Raw genomic sequence first — 21,538 nt, 5'->3', positions numbered from 1 at the left:
GAGCAACAAGCTTGACTTTTTTCCCAGACATAAACCAACAATAGCTCACGCTTACATTGTGCTGTCCACGGACTCAAGTAGGTAAATTCAGAAGCCCATAATAAAAAAGTTAGAAAGCTAAAATTAAATACACTGCAAATTAGAGTGCACGAATGCGAACCATGACTTGAAGCTCTTACAAGAAAAAAAGATGCATGCTTTCGTGTGGATGATGCGCTGAAGCTTGTCTCTCATACTGCTTTGCAAAGATTGTTTTCCGATTGACAAAGTCCAATATGATAAGCTCTTATGCATAGTTTCTAGCCAATATTGGAGGTGGTGAATCTATCAAAGGGGGGATTATATAACTCCATAGTTCCTTTCCCAAGACGCTTGATTGACTGCTCCACCTTGCATTAGGATCTTCTCTTAATATATATATATATATATATATATATATATATATATATATATATATATAGAGAGAGAGAGAGAGAGAGAGAGAGAGAGAGAGAGAGAGAGAGAGGAAAAGCGATCAACATTACTTAAAAGTGAAACTCAACAAAGAGTTGAGTCCCACAAGCACAAACACAACAACAAAACATGAAAACCCCAGAAAAAACCCGAACACAAAACAAAAAACTCATCAAGAACCACAGACATGTAGATGAGGATCGGTTGGAGGCAGAGGCAGGTCTTTGAGATATATGCGTAAGATAGCATACACATCAGCCAAGACCCTATGAGTCAAACGGTTAAGGTTGAACGTGACATCCCGAAAAGTAGCATCATTTCTGGCCATCCATATAAACCACTACACTGTAAATAACCAAACTCTCTAAATAGTCCTCCACTTCTTTTCATGTTTAATTATAGCAGGGCCGAGGATAGGATCTAACGCAAAGCAGCCCTCCCACACAACAACTGATGGAGCCCTCCAAGTTTTAGAAAACAATTCTCAAAATACTTCACATGACCAAAAAAGATGTATGGTTTCTTCGGCCTGTCGACAAAGCACACACCAACTGAGAAACTGAAACCCCATCCTCTTGATATTGTTATGAGTTTGTATCTGTTCATGAAGAATCAACCAAGCCAATACCTTGGTCCTCAGAGATGGTCCCTTCGACCATAAAACATTTTTGGGGATCCAGCCTGGACCTGGAGGTAAAAGAGAACGATAGACCTTGTGGACTTGGAAAACTCCCGCATTTAAGACTGCCCATTGAAGTCAAGATCTGTCTACCCCCACATTCAAATCATTATCAAGAAACAAACGCAATGCTCTAAACCACATTTTCCTCAAATGTGATGTGTATGGTCCATGAGCCCCCCGACGAACAACAAGCGAATTGATTAGACCATATTTCAGCTGGAGGAAGTTTGCACATGCATCTTGTGAAGTATGAGCCAACCAACACTGCTTCACAGCCAATGCCACGCTCCTTTTACGCAAAGCAAAAATTCTTAAGCCAGCCATAGTCCTTGGCATAACGATGGAATCCCATCCCACCAAGTGCCTCTTATAAGGTCAATTTACACCATGCCACAAAAACCTTGACAAAACACACTTAAGCTGTTGCTCAACGTTGACTGGCATAACACAAATCGACATGAAGAATTCCGAAATCACTGACAAAACATGCCTGATCAAAGTAATTTTGCCTGTAAGAGACAAATATCTGGCACGCCAAGACTGGAGCTTAAGACACACCTTGTCAACAACCGGTGCCCATGATGTTTTAGAGGTTGGCTTGACTTGTAAGGGGAGCCCCAAGTACTTGATCGACAATGGCCCTAAAGCGCAGTTGAAATTTTTTCTGTCGCGTTTTGATTGGTCGGATCGCCATTCAGAAGCGTGACCGAACACTTACTTTCATTGAGCCTCAGCCCGGACAAAGCTGCAAAAAATATGAGAATAAGTCTTACTTGAAGCATCTGCTATAGTGAAGCCCTTCCAAAGACTAGCATATTGTATAATATGCCAAAAAAAACCTTGGATATCCAATGACTGTACAAAACCCCTTGTCTGCGCACGTCTAAGAACCACCGCAAGTCCTTCTGCCACTGTATTAAACAAAAGCAGAGATAACAGACATCCCTGTCATAGGCCGCGCCGCAATGAAAACTGCTCACCCTTTACCCCGTTAATGAACACCATGGCTTGCGCATTGGTAAGGAATTCTGACACTCATATGAAAAAATGGTTGTTGAATCCCATGTGATTCACCACTTGCAAAAGAAAAGGCCAGTACACAGAATCATATGCTTTATTAAAATCAAGCTTCAATACAAAGTAAGGAGTACGACTCGCGTGCATGGAATGAATGACCTCTGAAGCCGAGATATATGCTTGTTGAACACTCCTATTAAGAATAAAAGTAAACCGAAAATCAGAAAATAGATTACATGCCACCAATTTTAGTCTTGATGCTAAGACCTTTGCGACTATACGATACAAGGCTCCCATTATGGAAATGGGACGGAAGCGCATAATATCTGTGGCGACGCTTTCTTTTAAAATAAGGGAGATTAATCCAACATGACACTGCCTAGGCAGTCTAGAGTTACGATGAAACTCATCAAACACTGTACACAAATCACTCCACTACTCTAGAAAAACTTTAAAAAAATCTACAGGAAAACCATCTACTCCTAATGCCTTCCAACTCGACAAATCTTTAATTGTGTTCATGATTTTTGCTTCTGAAAACCTATGTTGCAAGGTTAAGATCTAATCCGGTTGAAGAGAAGGAAACAACTCATGCCCAATATTACCCCCCATATTTGGCAAAATAGAATAAAGCTTCTCAAAATAGTTAGAGACCGTCAGCATAAGATTCTGCCCTTCCCACAACACCCCATCAATTTCGATCGATTGAAGGATACTTCGTCTAAACCGATCGAAATCAAATGAATGGAAAAAATGAGTATTTTCATCCCCTGCCGCCAACCATTTCACCCGAGCATGCTACTTCCATTTCAACTCCTCTTTTATCCTCCAACGTTTCAATAACGTCGTCCGATCAGCAAGTCTGCTTTGCAACCCCTTTAACTGTGCGTCCGACAATCCTTCGATGGAAGATAATAGGGTGAACAGTGATGAAATCTCAGCCTCTCATTCAACTATCTCATGAAACTTACTCACAGACCGCCTTTGCAACCAAAGTTTAATATCCTTAGCTAGGCGCAAAAGCTTCTTTTGATATCGGATAGCAGCCCTCTCTTTATGAACCCTCGAACTCCATGACCCCTCAACCACTGAATGAAACTCTGGTTCAGTTAACCACCACTGCTCGAAAGAAAATCGATGAACTGATCTAAAGCCTCCTCCCCATTGCACGATCACTTGACCATAGTCAGACACGGTTGGGGGAAGAATCCACCCCTTTATATCTGGGATGATTTCGAGAAATCCAGTTGAAATTAAGACTCTATCTAGTACCCTACAACATGGTCGTGCCCGCCGGTTAGACTAAGTAAACCTTTCTCCAGACAATGGCATGGGGTATAATTGATTAGCGGCAACAAAATCTTGAAATCCTCTGATCGACGGATTGGGCATCACTAGATTGTTTAAATCTTGAATGGATAATAAACAGTTAAAATCTCCCAATAGAATATAGCAATCACCAGCCAGAGTGAGCACTCGATTTAGATCCTTCCATAACAATAATCTCCTAGAAGCGCAATTTGGGCCATACGTTGCAGTAAGCACGACCATATGAAAGAGCTTCTACAGGAAAAACAATGAAAATCGAAAACTGACCCAGGTCCACCTGAGCCGCCCCCAATGAAGACTTCCACAAAATTAAAATACCCCCAGCATGATTAACAACCGCTTTAAAATAGAAACTCGCACCCCTCCACAACTCTGAAACCGAAGCAATAAAAATCTCTTGCATCTTTGTTTCACAAATAGCAATCACATCCAAATTTTCCTATCTAATCCAATTAGACAAGAATAAGCGTTTTGTCAGGCAGTTTAGACTCCGAATATTCCAGCAAGCCATCTTCATTGGACACAATATGGACAAATCTGAGGTCTGCATGTCTGGGGTGAACGACGCAGCGAGACAACATCTCTCCTTTGCACACGAGATATAGTCATGCTTACATCCCTTCCATTTTGTGTATACCCCAAACGAGAGGGCGTTGAAGACACATTATCCGGAGAAGGCTGATTAACTGATGAAACCACAACTGTAGCACAAACCGTAAGATCCTGCGAGATTTCATGTAGTTGCGATTCAGATAACTCGATACCCAGTAGTTGTGTTGTCACCGTGACATTAAAGCCCATCACTTGAGAAAGCAATCGATCATCATCCCCCTTTCCCCCTAAGGATTTGCCTTCATTGACTTCGTGCACAATGTCTATTTGCACCGCTTGAGGAGCCCCGAAAAAGTCATGGTCCCCCCATCATAAACTAAGGTGGGAGCCATATCCGCCCGATAAGGAAAAACTTTTGTTCCAAAACAAGAAGTGAGAGAAGAGATGTAGGTCGTAAGAGTTTCCAAGATGATCTGAAATGGTCCCATGATATATTTTATATTGCCAACCGTCGAGAAAACGACATGGCATAAAAATGAAATATCTATGCACTGACCGAAAACAACATGTCCTTCAGAAGCTGCTTTCTCGCAAGTTTTCAAAACAGGGCAGGCAGAATACGAAGCGTCAGGGATCACAACATCTAAGTAGCCATAAACCTGATCCTCTAGCGCAGAGCGAGTAATGCTGTTAACATCTTCACGAGAAGATTTTTTCTCCAAGTATCAAATGGGGCCTCCGATATTATGGGAAACTGTGATGACCGCTCCATCGCGAGTTCGCAACGATCGTCCACTGAAGACGCAAGTTTCGACGATATTGTTGACTTTTCAATGAGAATTTAGTTTGTCCGACGGACGGGAACTCAGATGGATCCCACTCGAAAGGTTTGGAACGGGGGCTCGAAAGATTCGAACAAACATAACTCCTACAGATTGTTGAAGGTAACCTTCTTTAGTGATTCGCACAACACATTAACCGAATCCGAAGGCAAATGAGCAGAACGGCGAAAGCTTCGTCGGGCGCAGCAAACAAGAGTGTCTGCATCCCTGACGCTCGCACCCACAATGGAAACAACCGCTGCGGCTGCAAAAATTCAACGATAAGCATTCCGAGCACCACCAATCAGCCCTCCGAACTCGTGAAATTTCTGCCCTGCCAATGACAGAACTGAAAGACGGTTACCACGCCGACGGAACAAGCTGCCATCCGTCGAGCAGTTCCTCCGCGAAAAGCCTAAAAAAGAACAGCGGATGTAGGATGGAACCGACAGAGCAAGCCCCTGCCGCCTCCAAGAAACAGCAGCAGAAAACCCTAAAAAAACTCCTGGTTGAAAAGTGGGCAGACAAATTTATTTCATAATCGTGAAACACAGATGGGCTATATTTATAACACACAACAAACTTGCTCATTTATAACACACAACAAACTTGATCTTGCTCTTAAAAAGAAAAATGCAGTTACAGCTAATTATATAACATCATATGGATCTCAATCTCCTGTTATATTCTCTGCGTATCAACCACAGTTGCTCTTGTACTTCTTTCATAGTCGGTCTTTCGGATCTAACAGGAGCAGCACAGTGAAATGCAAAACTAAATAGGTTTTCCAGTATCTCCCAATCTGGTGCCGTTAGCGTTGGATCCAGAATCTCTCTTAGTCTTCCCTCACCAAACAGTTGAAAGGCCTAGAATAACCAACTAGTTAATTCCTAGAACAATTAAAATCAACAGCAAATATAATGGAAAATGTTTACATTCAGGGGTTCGTAATTTACCCATCTAACAGTGATTCTTTCATTGGCAGCTCTAGTGATCTCCACGGGACGCCGTCCAGAGAAGATCTCAAGAAGCAAAATGCCATAGGAGAACACGTCACTCTTTTGTGTTAGCTTATAGGTCTTCACATACTCAGGATCAAGGTATCCAGCTGTTCCTTTCACCCTAGTGGATATATGAGTCTCATCTTCGTTTGTTGGGCCTGCTTTTGCGAACCCAAAGTCGGCAACCTTGGCATGCAAGTTGTCAGTCAGCAAAATGTTTGATGACTTGACATCACGATGGATGATGGACTTTCCTGTTAGGCAAACAAAAGAAACAGATGGATTTCCGAACAGGACTTAGACATGCAAATGCATGATTGCATTCACTTGCATGCACAAAAGCAAACATATATGCAGTCTTTTAGAGATAAACTAAAGGCCATAATTACTAATAATAAATTAGGTCAGATAATCAAGAAACCAGGGAAACTTGCGACCAAGAATGACCAAGATTCTAATATGAAGAAACATGATGTAGAAGAGCAACCATTTTACAGTCATGAATTTCAATATCACAAAAAATGATATCAGCTAGATGTAGAACTCGTAAACAAGCTGAACGAACCGAACAAAGGACACTCAAGCTTGGCATGTTTCTTGTGTCGATCCAAGCCGAGCTTGAACTCATGAAAAGCCTGAGCTAAATCATTCACAAAAAATATACTTTTTAAAAGTTAAAAACAATAGAATTTGGACCCTAAACCTACTAAGTGAAGCTCAAACTAGCTCATTTACAAAATAAATAATTGTTTCAAACTTGTAAGCAATAGGATTTTAACTCCAAACTTATTTCTTGCAGGCCAAACACTTCAACCATCTTCATTCTATAATATAAAATATATGTAAAATGTATTTATTATTAATAAACGAGCCGAGACAAGACAAACATTGGTTGTTCATGCGCAAGCCTATTTCACGAGTTCGAACGAGCTCTTTAAGAGTTCAGCCACGAACAGCTCATCTCGTTTCCCAGCCCTAGCTAGATGTATGAACACTCCTGGAAAACCCAGGAAAAAAAAACCTATAGATAGAATTCAACATTTTGTCCAAGGGCAAACCTGCCCAATTTCAATGGTTTCTTTTACCTGAGTATATATGAAGATAAGTTAGACCATGAGCTACATCAATGGCTATTTCTAGTCGCTGAGCAAAATCCAAAATTCTTCCATCCTGACCTGAATAGCATGAAGTATAAATTATGAGTTCAAGTTACAAATGAGATATTCAGCAAAGCATATTATGTATCTTACCATCCAGATGCTGTCGAAGAGTACCATTTGGGACATATTCAGAAACAATTATGCGTTCATTGTCTTGGTCAACAAAACCAATCAGCTTTACAAGATTTCGGTGTTCAATATTTGTTAGCATTCCAAGTTCACTACTGAATTCTGTCACTAGAGTCTCAAACATACCCTGCAAACACATCAGCATAGCATGACATTGGAGAATATTCTGGAAGTAGAAAGCTAGAAGCAATACTAAGAGAACATTCAAAATTTCTTATAGTTAGCAAAGCAGCCACCCAATGCCAGAAACAAAGGAAATATACCTCCTTTCAAAGAGGAAGTCATCTGCATACATACTATTAATTGCAACTTGCTTGTGCATGCATTTATAAACGTGTCATGTGTGTTTACAGTTTCTAATAGGGATATCATTTATAACGCATAGAAAGAGCTATGCTTGATGCAATTCATTAAGCATATGAAATTTATGGAATCCAAACAGGGACATAGTGGACTCTTGATGAAACCAGGGAAGATTAATAAGATGAATCACAACTATATGGAAAAGCTATTACCTGATGAATATTACCACAAGAGAAGCAAGGGGAGAAGAAAGAACTTCATTAGAGCAACAAGAGAAAAACATGATACAGCATATACGGGTCGATTTCCCCTTAATACACTTTTCTGGACTGAAATACCCTGAATAACATAACTGGTTACAGTTTTGACCTGTACAAGACTATGAGGACAGATTTGACCATACAACTTACACTACTAATACAACATTATAATTACATGCATACTCTAACACTCCCCCTCAAACTAGAGAAGAGGTGAAAATCATCCCAAGTTTGGCAAGGAATGTTCTAAAAAGAGAAGTAGACAAGCTTTTGGTAAAGAAATCCGCTATCTGCTGTGCCAAACCAATGTAGGACAAAGAAATAATAACATCCAAGTGTGCTCTTCTAGTAAAATGACAATCAATCTCGATATGATTCTTACACATGAAATTCTGGATTCTTTGCTATATGAACAGCAATTTGATGTCACAATACAATTCTGTCTCACTAGTCAACTTCACTCCCATATCTTCAAGTAGCCATCTCAACCATATTATCTTAGCAGTAGCCCAAGTCATTGCTTTATATTCAACTTCAGTGGTAAATAATGCTACTCTTTGTTGCATTTTGCTTTTCCAAGATATTAAAGAATCACCCAAGAAAATACAGATTCCCCATATAGAATATCTATCTTTGGATGATCCTCCAAAATTTGAGTCACAATATGCTCTTAGTTCCAGCTTTGATGATGATGATGAGAAAAACAACCCATGGTGCATAGTGTCACGAATATATTGAATGATCTTGAGAACAACTCCCAAGTAGACAGATCTGGGAGCGCTCATGAATCGGCTCACCACATGCACTGCAAAGGTGATATCTGGTCTAGAAATAGTCAACTAGATCCAACTACCCACAAGCTGTCTATATATAGTAGGATCTGTTAAAATGTACTATATATATATATATATATATATAGAGAGAGAGAGAGAGACATATATATTGTATATATATGTCTATGTATCTATCTATATATAGATATATATATTATATATAAATTTTGTAATACCTGATAAGGGTAAAAGTGTCTTTTTCCTTTTCTACGCATATTCTCCTTGGAATATGATTGTACTTTTTCTTTTCTTTTCTTTTTCTTTTTTCTTTTTTGACCTAGGGGGCCCCACCATATAGACGTTGGGCCCCTCCAACCGTCACAATTGTGACCATTGGAGGGGCTCCAAAATATGGAGCCCCTCCAAGGCCTCCATTCAATGTGTTATAAATAGGGGTCCTCCCCTTTGTAATTCTTTAAGCTTTGAGCAAAAGCTCTTCCATTATTCAATAAAGACTGCTTATTTTTATGCCTTTGTGAATTTGTGATTAATTATGTGCCTTTGAGCACACTTGCTCAAGTGTTCTTTTTGTGCCTTTGTGCACATCACTCTTTGAGGAGTTGGCACTTTTTGTACACGTTTCTTTGAAGACATTTTCACATGGTATGGTCGCCTTGAAAAGCATACTCTTTCCTCAATCTTTGCTCTTTGGCGTAGAGAGCTCTTGCAATCCACTTGTAGTGCAACACACCACATCAAGTGAGCTTAAAAGACCCGTTGTGGTAAGTGCTTCTATTCTTGAAGTCTTGTCTTTTCTCTCGTAAGCTTCTCCACGGTGAAAAAAGATTCTCACTTTTTCCTTGGTTTCAAACTCAATGGGTCAAACTATCATGTTTGGGCTGGCAATATGGAGGCTCACATCAAGGGAAAGGGTCTTTGGGAATACATCCAAGGTATGATCCCGAAGCCCGAACCAAAAATCACTATAGTGGAAAAAGGGAAAATAAAAGTTCTTGATGGAGAAGAAAGAACAAAAGCATTTGAAGAATATAGCAAAAGGCATGAAGAATGAGAGATGAAAAGTTATAAAATTCTCTCATTTTTCTCTTCGGTTGAAACTAGAATCAATGCAAATATTTTGAAATTCAAAAAAGCGTCTCAAGTTTGGAAATATCTTGAGAAGATGTATACCTCAAGAAATTTATCCCACAAGTACTATCTCCAAAAGAGGGCTTTGACCCTTCAACAAGCGAATTAACTATTAGAGAATATTTTGCCGAATTATCATCCATTTGGGATGAGCTTGACATGTTTGAGCCTAAATGGAGTGGGGAAGCCATTAAGCTTCGACACAAACAATTGAAAGAAGATCGGTTTTTTAACTTTTTAAACGGGCTTAGACCCGAATTCAAACAAATAATATCTTCCCTCTTGTCCTCTTTCACTTCTCCACCGAAGATGTTCTTACTAAACTAAGTGAAAAAAAAACTTGATTGGGTATGAGTAAAACAAATCCAAGTGTTCTTGCTATGCCTCCAAATAAAGATGAAAATGAATGAGCATATGCCGTATCTAGACCGAGGAATAACTTGAAGACATATAAACCCCCGCATTTTAACAAGTTTGAAAATCAAGGAGCAAAAGAAGATGGTGGCCAAAATAGAAGATATCAAGGAAGAGACTATAGTAAGATTATTTATCATTTTTGCAAAGAAACAGGTCACATCAAACCGGTTTGTCCAAAATGGAAGAAAATGATGGCTATGTTCACAACATTTCAACCAAATAAAGAGAAAGGACCATCCATATTCAACAATGGATCTCTATCACTAAATCAAATCATGGAAGCTCTCCAACCTCTTCTCAAGGGATCTATTTTCGGGGTTGCAATGACAACTTTCTCTCCTCCCGGTAAGATTCCTTGGCTTTTAGATTGGGTGCCTCCTTTCATATGACTCCAAATATTTTTTCTCTTTTCGAATACACAAAAAATTCATCTCCTTCTTTTGTCTCAACCGCCAATGGTGCTTCTTTTGAAATTAAAGGATTTGGAAACATTAAAAATCAATTTTTTTCTATTCCTAAAATTAGATTTATACCTAAGTTAAATTTAAATTTTCTTTTGGTCTCTCAACTATTGGACCATAGGTGTGATATCAAATTCTTATAAAATAAATGTTGGATACAGGATCGCCGGTTTGATTGGGGAAGGCTCTAGGAAAGGGGATCTTTACTACATGGAATTTCTCCGAATTCCAAAACACTTTTTTTATAACATTGCCCAACATAAAGATATAAATATTTGGCATAAGCGACTTAGGCATCCCAATATTGTCAAGCTCTCATATTTATATTTTGTTAAAGATCTATGTAAAGATGATTTCACTTGTAATGATTGCATTTTTGGAAAAATGAGAAGCTTATCTTTTGGACAAAGAACTATGTTTACAACCAGTGTTGTGAAAAGCGTTGAGGCGTAGCGAGGCGCTCCACCAAAATCTGAGGTGAGGCGTAAGCCTCGAGGCGTAAAGCGTAAGCCTCAATTTTTAAAAAAAAAAAAAGCTTAAAAAAACTATAAAAAAATATTTAAAATTATAAATAAATAAATAAAATCTTTATTGATGAAGCAACAACCAACCGCAAATAAAAAATCTCAAATAAATACTGAAAAAATATGAGAAAAAAAAACGAATTATTCTGCGCATGAACTGCAGAAAAACAAACGAATTTTCATAAAACAATTTTTTGTCAAAAATTATTGTGTTTTCTTTGCCAAGAAAATTATGAGATTTGTGACACTTCTTACATATGTTTCTTATTTTCGTATGAATTTGTGCAATCCATTTTACCAAGCAACCGGGTCCTACGGAACCTATTGAAGTGGGCTGCTGCAACCCAGAAATTACTACAATGCCTTGCTGAAAAGGGTCGGGGCATCTGCCTCAATCTGACTCCTTCAACATTCAAGGAATTCCCGCTGGGTCCTGCCTGCCCCGAATACTTGGAGACGTACCGGAGATCGCCGAGAAGGTGTATGTGGAGACGTACCGGAGATCATTCCAGACCAGGGATGTGTTCACAATATGGGGCATCCTTCAGCTCCTCCGTCAGTATTCAGGAAGAATTCCGGATCTGGATCTCATGTTCAACTGTGGCGATGTCCCGGTGGTCCCGAGACGGGACTATGGAGATAAAGGGCTCGTGCCGCCGCCCGTGTTTCATTACTGTGGGGACGACGCCAAACAAGATATCATGTTCCCAGATTGGTCCTTCTGGGGTTGGTAAATATATGTGCATCCATTTCGGATATCTCCCATCTCAGTTTTTTTCTCATAAGATATGAGCATGGCATCAATATTCTTAAACCCGCTGATTCTGGGTCAAATCTGGATCTGGATCACTCTAAACTTTCTTGTAGTGAGTGGTTCTCCTCTTAATCTGTCCAAGCCCAAACCTAGAATGAGCCAAGCAGATCAAATAGAATTTATTGGCTCAACCTGATTGGAAAGGAACTTTGATAAGGTCTGCCTAGTTTTTCAATCAGATCCAGATCTGGTCCAGTCAGACTCTCTGGGAACCTGAATACATTATGGCTCAGTAAGGATCAGACTAAGGATCCTGACACAACAAAGACAGACGGGAATTAGGTGAAATCGAGTTAGACATGGCGGTGATTTCAACATATTATATCTTTTTCACTGTCAAACACGCGTATCAAAAATTTCCCCAAGGACACCGCCAGCGGTCTCAAGACCGAGAGACAAAGGGGTGACATTGAGAAGAAGCAGGTCCTGCACCTTTTCGTTGCCCTCTTTGCTCAAAATGGCGGCCTGGACAACAACACCGTAGGCAACGGCCTCATTAGGGTTGATGCTCTTGCAGAGCTTGTTCCCATCAACTGCTGCACCTTGAGAATCCTAGTCGCCTGAGAGCCCTTGGGTTGTCGGTAATATCTTTCTTATGCTTCCTCTTGAACTCCTGAACAAAGTGGTTCACCATCCGGTTGTTGAAGTCCTCCCCACCAAGATGGGTGTCTCCCGCCGTGGACTTGACCTCGAAGATACCCTCTTCAATGATGAGAAGAGAGACGACGAAGGTACCGCCGCCGAGATCGAAGATGAGGACATTCTTCTCGCCCGCGCTCGTGGCCTTCTTGTCTAGACCGTAGGCGATAGCAGTGGAGGTGGGCTCGTTGATGATACACATCATGTTCAAGCCAGCGATGACAGCGGCGGTGTGCGCCTCAGTCTGAGGCGCGTCTCGCCTCAAGGCGTGCGCCTCAAGGCCTATGAGGCACACACCTCAAAGGTATTGCGCTTTATACCTGCGCCTCAAGGCACAAAGGCCCTCGCCTTGAGGCGAGGCGCGCTTTTTGCGCTTTGAGGCGCGTTTTTAATAACACTGTTTACAACAAAACCTTTTAAAATTGTGCATTCGGATATATGGGGACCGACACCCATTGGATCTAAAGGAGAATTTTCTTATTATGTTATTTTTGTTGATGATTATTCTAGATTTTGTTGGACCTACTTTTTCAAGCATAAACATGAAGTTTTTTTGACTTTCAAGACATATCACACGCAACAACAACAACAACAACTACGCCTTCATCCCAAAACAATTGGGGTCGGCGATATGAACCAAAAAAGAAAATCATTCTGGGTCTTCCACATGAATCCTTTTCCTCTAATCATTTCTATCAAATGCCATGTCCTCGGTGAGGTTCAAAGCATTCATATCCTTTCCTATCATCTCCATCCAAGTCTTCTTAGGCCTACCCCGACCTCTTTTAACTAATATATTTTCCCATTTCTCCATCCTTCTAACTGGAGCATCATTAGGTCTTCGCCAAATATGTCTAAACCACTGTAAACAATTCTCTCTCACTTTATTTTCAATGGATGCAACGCCTACCTTCTTACGTATCTCCTCGTTCCGAATATTATCTTTTATTGTATTTCCACACATCCATCTAAGCGTACGCATCTCAGCTACACTCATTTTTTGAATATAATGTCTCTTGACAGCCCAATATTCCTTACCATATAGTAAAGCGGGCCTAATTGTCGTCCTATAAAACTTTTCCTTCAACCGCAATGACATTCTACGATCGCACAACACTCCAGTTGCACTTTTCCATTTCATCCACCCAACCTTTATCCTATGATTTACATCTCCATCAATTTCTCCATACTTTTGAATGATAGATCCCAAATATTTGAAACAATCATCCACCGGTATTTCTTGCTCACCAAGCTTCACTACACTGCCATCACTACTTCGTTGTTTACTAAACCGACATTCCATATATTCTGTCTTACTCTTACTCAACTTAAAACCTCTTGCTTCTAATGTATGTCTCCATAATTCTAACTTAGCATTAACCCCAGCTCTAGACTTATCAATCAAAACAATATCATCAACAAACAACATACACCACGACACATTTTCTTGAATTGATCTCGTAAGCTCATCCATCACTATAGCAAATAGGAAAGGGCTTAATGCAGATCCTTGATGTAACCCAACCGTTATAGGAAAATTGGTTGCCACCCCTCCACACATGCGGACATTGGTTACTACTCCTTCGTACATATCTTTAATTATACTAATGTACTTGAGAGAAACACCTTTCTTCATCATTGTCCACCAGAGAACATCCCTAGGTACTCTATCGTATGCCTTCTCCAAATCAATAAAAATCATATGCAAATCTTTGTTCCTCTCTCTATATCTCTCAATAAGTTGTCTAAGAAGATGTATAGCTACAATAGTTGATCTTTCAAGCATAAAACCAAATTGATTCTCCGATATCATGACAACTTTCCTCAACCTATACTCAATCACTCCCAAAGTTTCATAGTATGACTCATGAGTTTTATACCAAGATAGTTTGTGCAATCTTGTATATCACCCTTATTCTTATATAGAGGCACCAAAGTACTCTTCCTCCACTCATTAGGCATCTTATTTGTCCGCCAAATATTATTAAAAAGATTTGTCAACCATTCTAAACCTTTCTCACCCAAGCATTTTCAAGCCTGAATAGGTATACCATCTGAGCCAAATGCCCTTCTTGATTTTATTTTCTTCAAAGTCTCTGCAATTTCTTTCTTTTGAATCTTGCGCATGAAGTCACAATTCATCTCATGAAAAGGAATGGAGAAGTCTCCAAGATCCTGAGCATGACTTCCATTAAATAGCTTATCAAAATAATCTTTTAATCTCTCCTTAATCTCCTCATCTTTGACTAAAACCCTTTGCGTTTCATCTTTGATACATCTAACCATACCTAGATCTCTCGATTTCCTATCTCTCATCTTTGCAAGCCTATAAATATCCTTCTCGCCCTCTTTGGTATCCAACTTGTCATAAACCTCCTTATATACCTTATCCCTCGTGTTTCAAACTACTTTTTTAGCTTTCTTCTTTGCTATCATATACTTCTCCAAATTCTCATTATCACGACTCTTACTTAGATTTCTATAACACTCTCTTTTAACCTTAATAGTTAATTTGACATCCTCGTTCCACCATGATGTATCCTTACCTAGCGGTGCACCGCCTTTAGACTCACCTAATACCTCCTTAGCCACCTTTCTTATGCCACTTGCTATCTTATTTCACGTTGATTCTGAATCCTCCTCGAGATACCAATCAACTTCCTTAACTACCTGCTCTACAAACATTCCTTGTTTAGCTCCTTTCAGTGCCCACCATTTAATTCTAGGATCTATCCTATGTCTATCCATTTTGCGGCATTTTCTAATTGTAAGATCTAAAATTAAAACTTTATGTTGTGTAGCTACACTTTCTTCTGGTATAACCTTACAGTCGATGCAACAACCCCTATCTCTCTTTCTAAGTAGGAAAAAATCTATCTGACTCGTATTAACCCAACTTTTAAATGTTACTAGGTAAGACTCCCTCTTCCTAAACCAAGTGTTTGCTAAGATCATATCATAGGACAAACCAAAATCTAAAATCCTTTCTCCACTTTCGTTTCTTTCTCCTATACCGTAGCCTCCATGCATACTCTCAAATCCATCCCTACTAATGCCTACATGTCCATTAAGGTCACCACCGATGAAAAGCTTTTCTCCATAAGATATCCCTTGTACTACTACATCTAAATCTTCCCAAAATTGACGCTTAATGGAATCATCTAAACCTACTTGAGGTGCATAAACACTAATAATATTAATAATATCCGTACCTAATACTAATTTAATAAGTAAAATCCTATCACCCTTCCTACAGACCTCAACTACATTATCTATAAACTCACGACTAATAACAATCCCTACTCCATTCCTATTCCTATTTATTCCTGTATACCAAATCTTATATCCCCAAGGTTCTATCACTTTTGCTTTCTCACATACCCATTTGGTTTCTTGTAGACATAAAATATCAATATTTCTCCTACACATAACATCTACTAACTCTACCAACTTACCAGTTAAAGACCCTATGTTCCAAGTGGCTAACCTAATTTTATGGTCTTGAACTATCTTCTTTACCCCCACCCATCCAACAAAGTGAGGGAACCCTTGCCTATTTGACACCACACCCGGGCGCCGGTGTGACGCGTCGCTTTTGGGCGACGACCTAGCAACCCTTGCCCATTTATCACTGCCTCCGAGCCTATAGAGTACATCACGTCGCTCAGTAGGGAACGCCCCAACAAAATTCTCATATTGGTTCATATTCATAGGGTGTGACTAAGTTTTTATGTTGGCTGTCACTGGCCTACCGCAACCCTCCTCCTTTATCCAGGCTTGGGACTGACATATCACATGATGATAAAAAAATAATTTAATGGTTAGTTAAAAATTCTTAGAACCGATTCCAGAGGAGAATATCTCTCAAATGATTTCAAAAATTATATTGAAATTAATTAAATTATTCATCAAAAATCATGTCCCAAAACAACCCAACAAAATGACTTATCCGAAAGAAAACATAGACATATAGTTGAAACCACTAGAACTCTACTTATTTATCAAAAAATGCCTAAAAGATTTTGGGTCGAGGTGGCTCTTGCATCCGTCTACCTTATAAATCGCCTTCCTTCAAAGAATTTGAATAAAATATCACCTTTTGAAATTATATACCAAAAGGAGCCCGATTATAGTAGACTAAGAATTTTTGGATGTAAATGTTTTGTTCCTACTGACAAAAATGATAAACTTTCACTTAAAGTCATTCATTGTGCATTTCTTGGATACTCGAAAACACAAAAGAGATTTAGATGCTATGATACTAAAAATGATAAATTATACGCTTCTATAAATGTAACTTTTTTGGAAAATGTTAGTGGTTTTGAAGAATGTGAATCTCATAAAGAGAATGTGGACTATTCATTTTTATTTGAGTTATTAGCTAGAAATGAGGATATTTCTAGAGATGATGAATTAGCATATAATGATCTTAGTGATAATGAAAATATAGAGGAAAATAACAACTCTTCTTATCAATCCATTAATCACCCCATCGAAAAAAGAACATCTAGTGATCATATCATCTACATACATAGAGATATAAATACTTTTAAAAGTGCAATTGAAGATATAGTGAATCCAGTGAGCCTTCCTCCACAAATAACCTAAATCTTAGAAGAACCGAAAGAGTTAGAAGAATTCCTTCTAAATTTATATCTTATGAATCATTCTCACCTAAATATAAAGTACGCCTTAGTGTCATTCATTCGTATGTAGAACCTAAAACCTTTGAAAAAGCCAAAAAAATTATTGAATGAAGGGATGCAATGGAAAGTGAACTTAAAGCTCTTAGAAAAGCCAAAACTTGAGAATTTCAAGATCTACCTAAAGGTAAGAAGACAATAGGATGTAGATGGGTTTTTAAGGTCAAGACTAAAAGTGACAGGTCGCTTGAAAGATATAAAGTTGGTCTAGTTGCCAAAGGGTATAGTCAAGAATATGAAATAGACTACGATGAAACGTTTGCCCCCGTTGCGCATATGGTCACTGTTAAGTGCCTCATTGCAATTGCTTCAATTAAAAAATATAACATATATCAAATGGATGTCAAAAATGCCTTTTAAATGGTGATCTAAACGAAGAAGTGTATATAGATGTTCCTCCAGGAATGAATGCTCCTAAAGGTAAAGTTCTTCGATTACAAAAAGCCCGCTATGGACTAAAATAAATTCCCAAGACTTGGTATGATCGTTTTAACAATTTAATGATAGAAAATGGATTTACCTCATGTTATACTGACACTACTTTGTTTGCAAAGAAATCTGATGTAGGAATTGTGTTCTTGCTATTATATGTTGATATGTTGATTACAGATGATGATGTTAAAGGAATCAAGAGAATTAAATGTACATTAGCAGTAAAGTTTGAAATGTCGGACTTAGGATTTTTGATATATTTTTTTGGGCATTGAAGTTGCCTTTTCTCACAAGGGTTATTATTTGTCTCAAACTAAGCTTTCTTGTGATGTTATTAACAGGTCAGGAATTACTGATGACAAAATTTGTGAAACTCCTGAAGTAGTAGGATCAAAGATGAAGAATGATGACGGGATTCCTCTAGAAGATCCCACTCCTTACATGCAACTTGTTGGGTCACTGATGTATCTTAGCATTACCAGGCCAGATATCTCCCATGCAGTACATGTTGCCAATCAATTTCAGCATGCCCCTACATCAGTATATATGAGCGTCATTCTTCAAATTATCAAATATATAAAGAGGTCCATAAACAAGAGAATATTTTTATCTTCATCTTCCAAATTAAATTTAATTGCTTATACTGACTCTGATTGGAGATGTGACCCAAATAATCATCACTCTACCACTGGTTTTTGTATTTTTTTAGGGGAATCATTAGTTTCTCAGAGGTGAAAGAAACAACAGAAGGTATCTCTATCTTCTACCGAGGCTGAGTATCGAGTCATGGCAATTACAATCATGAAAATTGTGTGGATTCGACGACTGTTGGAAGATATGGGTGTTCATGTTCTAGGACCTACAAAGTTGTGTTGTGACAACAAAAATGCAATATATATTGTCAAAAATCACACTTTTCATGAGCGCACAAAGCATATCAAGATAGACTGCCACTATGTTAAAGAAAAATACCTGAAGAAAGTCATTGATCTCCCTTATATGACATCAGAATATCAACTCGCTGACTTCTTTACCAAGGCGCTCTGTTCACCTAGATTTAATTTTCTAGGCAAACTTTCGATCATCACAGTGTAAGTTTGAGTGTAAAACCCACGTAAAAAATATATATATATCGGACCCGGGCCGGGTCAGGTCTAGACCCGACCCAGGCCCGTTCTCGTTAGGGTTTTCAAAACCCGACACATCTCCCCTGTGCGTCGCACCCCACCCGCGCCGCTCCACTCCCTCGACAGGTTAAGGGAAACCCCTTTAGGGTTTCCTCGAAGATCGCCCCCGAGCTCTTTAAGAGCATCCCAGAAGGGGAGGATGGACGCGGCCCCTTCTCCTCCTCCGCCTCTCCTCCCGACGTCTCTCTCTCATTGCGATTTCCAGCAAGCCCCGACGTTGCTGACTCATTTTTCCAATCGTCGTCACCGGCGACCTCGCAAGGGAGCCCGACATCGGCGACGACGCCCCTCCCCTTCCAGGTACGCCCTCCACCCCCTCGGTCTTCTTCCTCCCTGTGTTTGGCAGACGCCTTAACGACCGCGAGAACCCCCATCTCCGTCGACGCTCCATTCCTTCTACCCTCTTCTTCTGTTTGCCGGGACCAACGCAAGCAACCACCTGTCGTCGGCCACCGTCTCTTCCCTCTCGGTGGTACATCCCAGCCATTGCCGTCACCAGCGACCACCTTAGGGTGACAACCTCCCTGTCCTTGCTCCCTCTCATGAGCCGCAACCCTCTCCCCCGTGTTCTCTCTGCTTGTTGTCGGTGACTCCCCTCAAGTAACCCCTACCTCCTTGTTTTTCCGGCAGGGGACAGAGCCCCCTGCCTCGTACTGTTTTCTTGTCGTCAGGGAGGGGGGGGGGGGGGGTCTGCCCCCTGCCTCCTGTGGTTTTTCGAGCAGGGGGCGAGGCTCTCCTGCTTTTGTTGTTCTCGACAGGGAGCTTCGCCTCCCTGTCGTGTGTTTTCCCAGCAGGGGGCTTCGCCCCCCTGCCTTGTGATTCCCGGCAGGGGGCAAAGCTCCCCCCGCTCTCCTGTGTTTTGCCAGCAGGGGGCGAAGCTCCCCCTGCCTACTTTGGTTTCCCAGCGGGGGGCAAAGCCTCCCCCACCTTCTTCCTGATTCCGGACAAGGGGCGAAGCCTCCCTGCATCTCATTTGTTTATCCGACAAGGGGCTTCACCCCCCTGCCTTGATCTTGTTGCCGGCAGGGGCAGAGCCCCTGCCTATCTCGTTTCCAGCAGGGGGTTGCGCCCCCTGCCTTGTTTCATGTTGAGGTAGGTTCGGCAGGGAGCCTCTGCTCCCTCCCCTGCCTTCTCTGTCTTGGCAGGCAGGGAGCATGAGCTCCCTGCCTCTGTGTCTTTTTGTCGGCAAGGGTGAGGCCCCTGCCTCCTGCACCCTTGCAGGCAGGGTGTAGTGTTCCTGCCTCCGCATCTCTAGCATCTGGGAATATGCCTCCCTGCCTCTACCATTTCCTGCTAGGCATGGGCTATGCCTCTGCAACTTTTCGGCTGGGAGCAGTGCCCCCTGCAGGCAGAGAGAGCCCTTGCCTGTCCTCGCATCAGGGTCGGGTCTGTCGACCATTTTGGGTCTTACCAGACCCGCCTCTTGTTTTGGGATCATGTCATATTAACATCTTTGCGCTCACAGGTCGCACAACATAGCTCATGCATGCCCCATGACTCGAGCCGTCCTCACCTACTCTAAAAAATGATCGCAACCTCACAACTTCCCAAGGTAGGGTAAAGTCGCTCAAAGGGCAATAGATGAACCTAATTAAGTTGAAATAATTAAGATGCCCATGCTAGACATGCTTAGAGTCATATTACTTCTGCATTGCGTATTTTCTTGTTTGCATGCACATGGGTCGATGTACAATTTCATTCTTCGATTATTATTTTGCGTAGTTGTTTATGAGTTTGAGGTGTGGTTTCAAACTTCTTGAAATACCTATGCCCTTGTTTGCTTGCATACATTTTTGCCTGCACGTTTCCTTTGAATGAGGTACGACTTCATGTCTCATGTATTACTTATGACCTTATGTGTTTGCCTATCTAAGTGACCAAGGTATGGTTTTGGTACCTCGTGTATTACTTATGTGCTTTTTCCTCGATGTGCGGCATCGCAAGTCGAGAGTTGCTTGTTGTCGTGTTATAACCTGCATATGCTCACATGTATGGTAAATATGTACTTACATAAATGTAGTCTTGTGCCTATCCTGATTTCACTTGTTTTCAAAACACTAGAAGTTGTGCTTGTGCATTGCAGTTCTTTAAAAGCGAGTTTCCTTCTGCGAACCCGGTGCTCTTCAAAATACACAGCTTTTGCAAAATTAAGCTTTAAGTCTTGCAGGATTGCGAAGTCACATTTGGACCCTCCCAAGTCCGCACACTTGGGAAGAATGTTTTATAACCCCGATTCGAGTTGCGACCCAATTCGAATAACCCCGATCAGGGGCATGAGCCTAGGAGTGAGTGGGGTTCTGTTGAAGGACCCATTCTTCACTTATTAAACCTAGTGTCGTTTGTCGTGTGAATCATGTCGATACTAAGATAAATTTTGGATGCAAGATCGATAGTGATGTGCCTTGTGTAAATGACTCAATGTGGCATTGTGGCTTTTAAGGATGAATCGTGCCAAATGAGCACTCCTGTATTCTTTGGATCGTTATGAAGTTGTGTGTTGGGGGTTCCTGTTGAGAAGCCTACGCACTCCCCTTTTTGGTGTAGCGTACTTTTAGACATGCATAACATGTTAAGTACTTTATTGATCGGACGAGAGATCCGAGACGACCTTGTATCAGGAAATATGCAAAATATTGTTGAAATGATTTCAAGACTTATCTTGCCAAAACTGTGCCGTATTACTTCTTTTGCAGATAATATCTGTTGGGGTTTCTTTGGTGAAACCATTTTCC

The 21,538-nt window shown here is 40.5% G+C and overlaps 1 protein-coding gene across 1 annotated transcript in view; it reads right to left on the bottom strand.

The window, feature by feature from the left end:
- Positions 1-5,360: 5,360 nt before the first annotated feature.
- Positions 5,361-21,538, bottom strand: part of LOC149835327 (calmodulin-binding receptor-like cytoplasmic kinase 3) — an 86,937-nt gene continuing 70,759 nt past the window's right edge. The window contains exons 4-7 of the mRNA XM_090008399.1: positions 7,106-7,271; positions 6,941-7,030; positions 5,811-6,109; positions 5,361-5,720 (exon numbers count right to left, since the gene is read on the bottom strand). Of these exons, the coding sequence (XP_089864525.1) occupies positions 5,514-5,720; positions 5,811-6,109; positions 6,941-7,030; positions 7,106-7,271 (762 nt within the window). The 3' untranslated portion in view covers positions 5,361-5,513. The remainder of the gene's footprint in view (positions 5,721-5,810; positions 6,110-6,940; positions 7,031-7,105; positions 7,272-21,538) is intronic.

Source organism: Nuphar pumila, chromosome 6, assembly GCF_984573655.1.
Source record: "Nuphar pumila chromosome 6, dmNupPumi1.hap1.1, whole genome shotgun sequence".
Taxonomy (NCBI): domain Eukaryota; kingdom Viridiplantae; phylum Streptophyta; class Magnoliopsida; order Nymphaeales; family Nymphaeaceae; genus Nuphar; species Nuphar pumila.
Note: the sequence above shows the minus strand (reverse complement) of the source record. Positions and strands in the feature narration are given on the sequence as shown.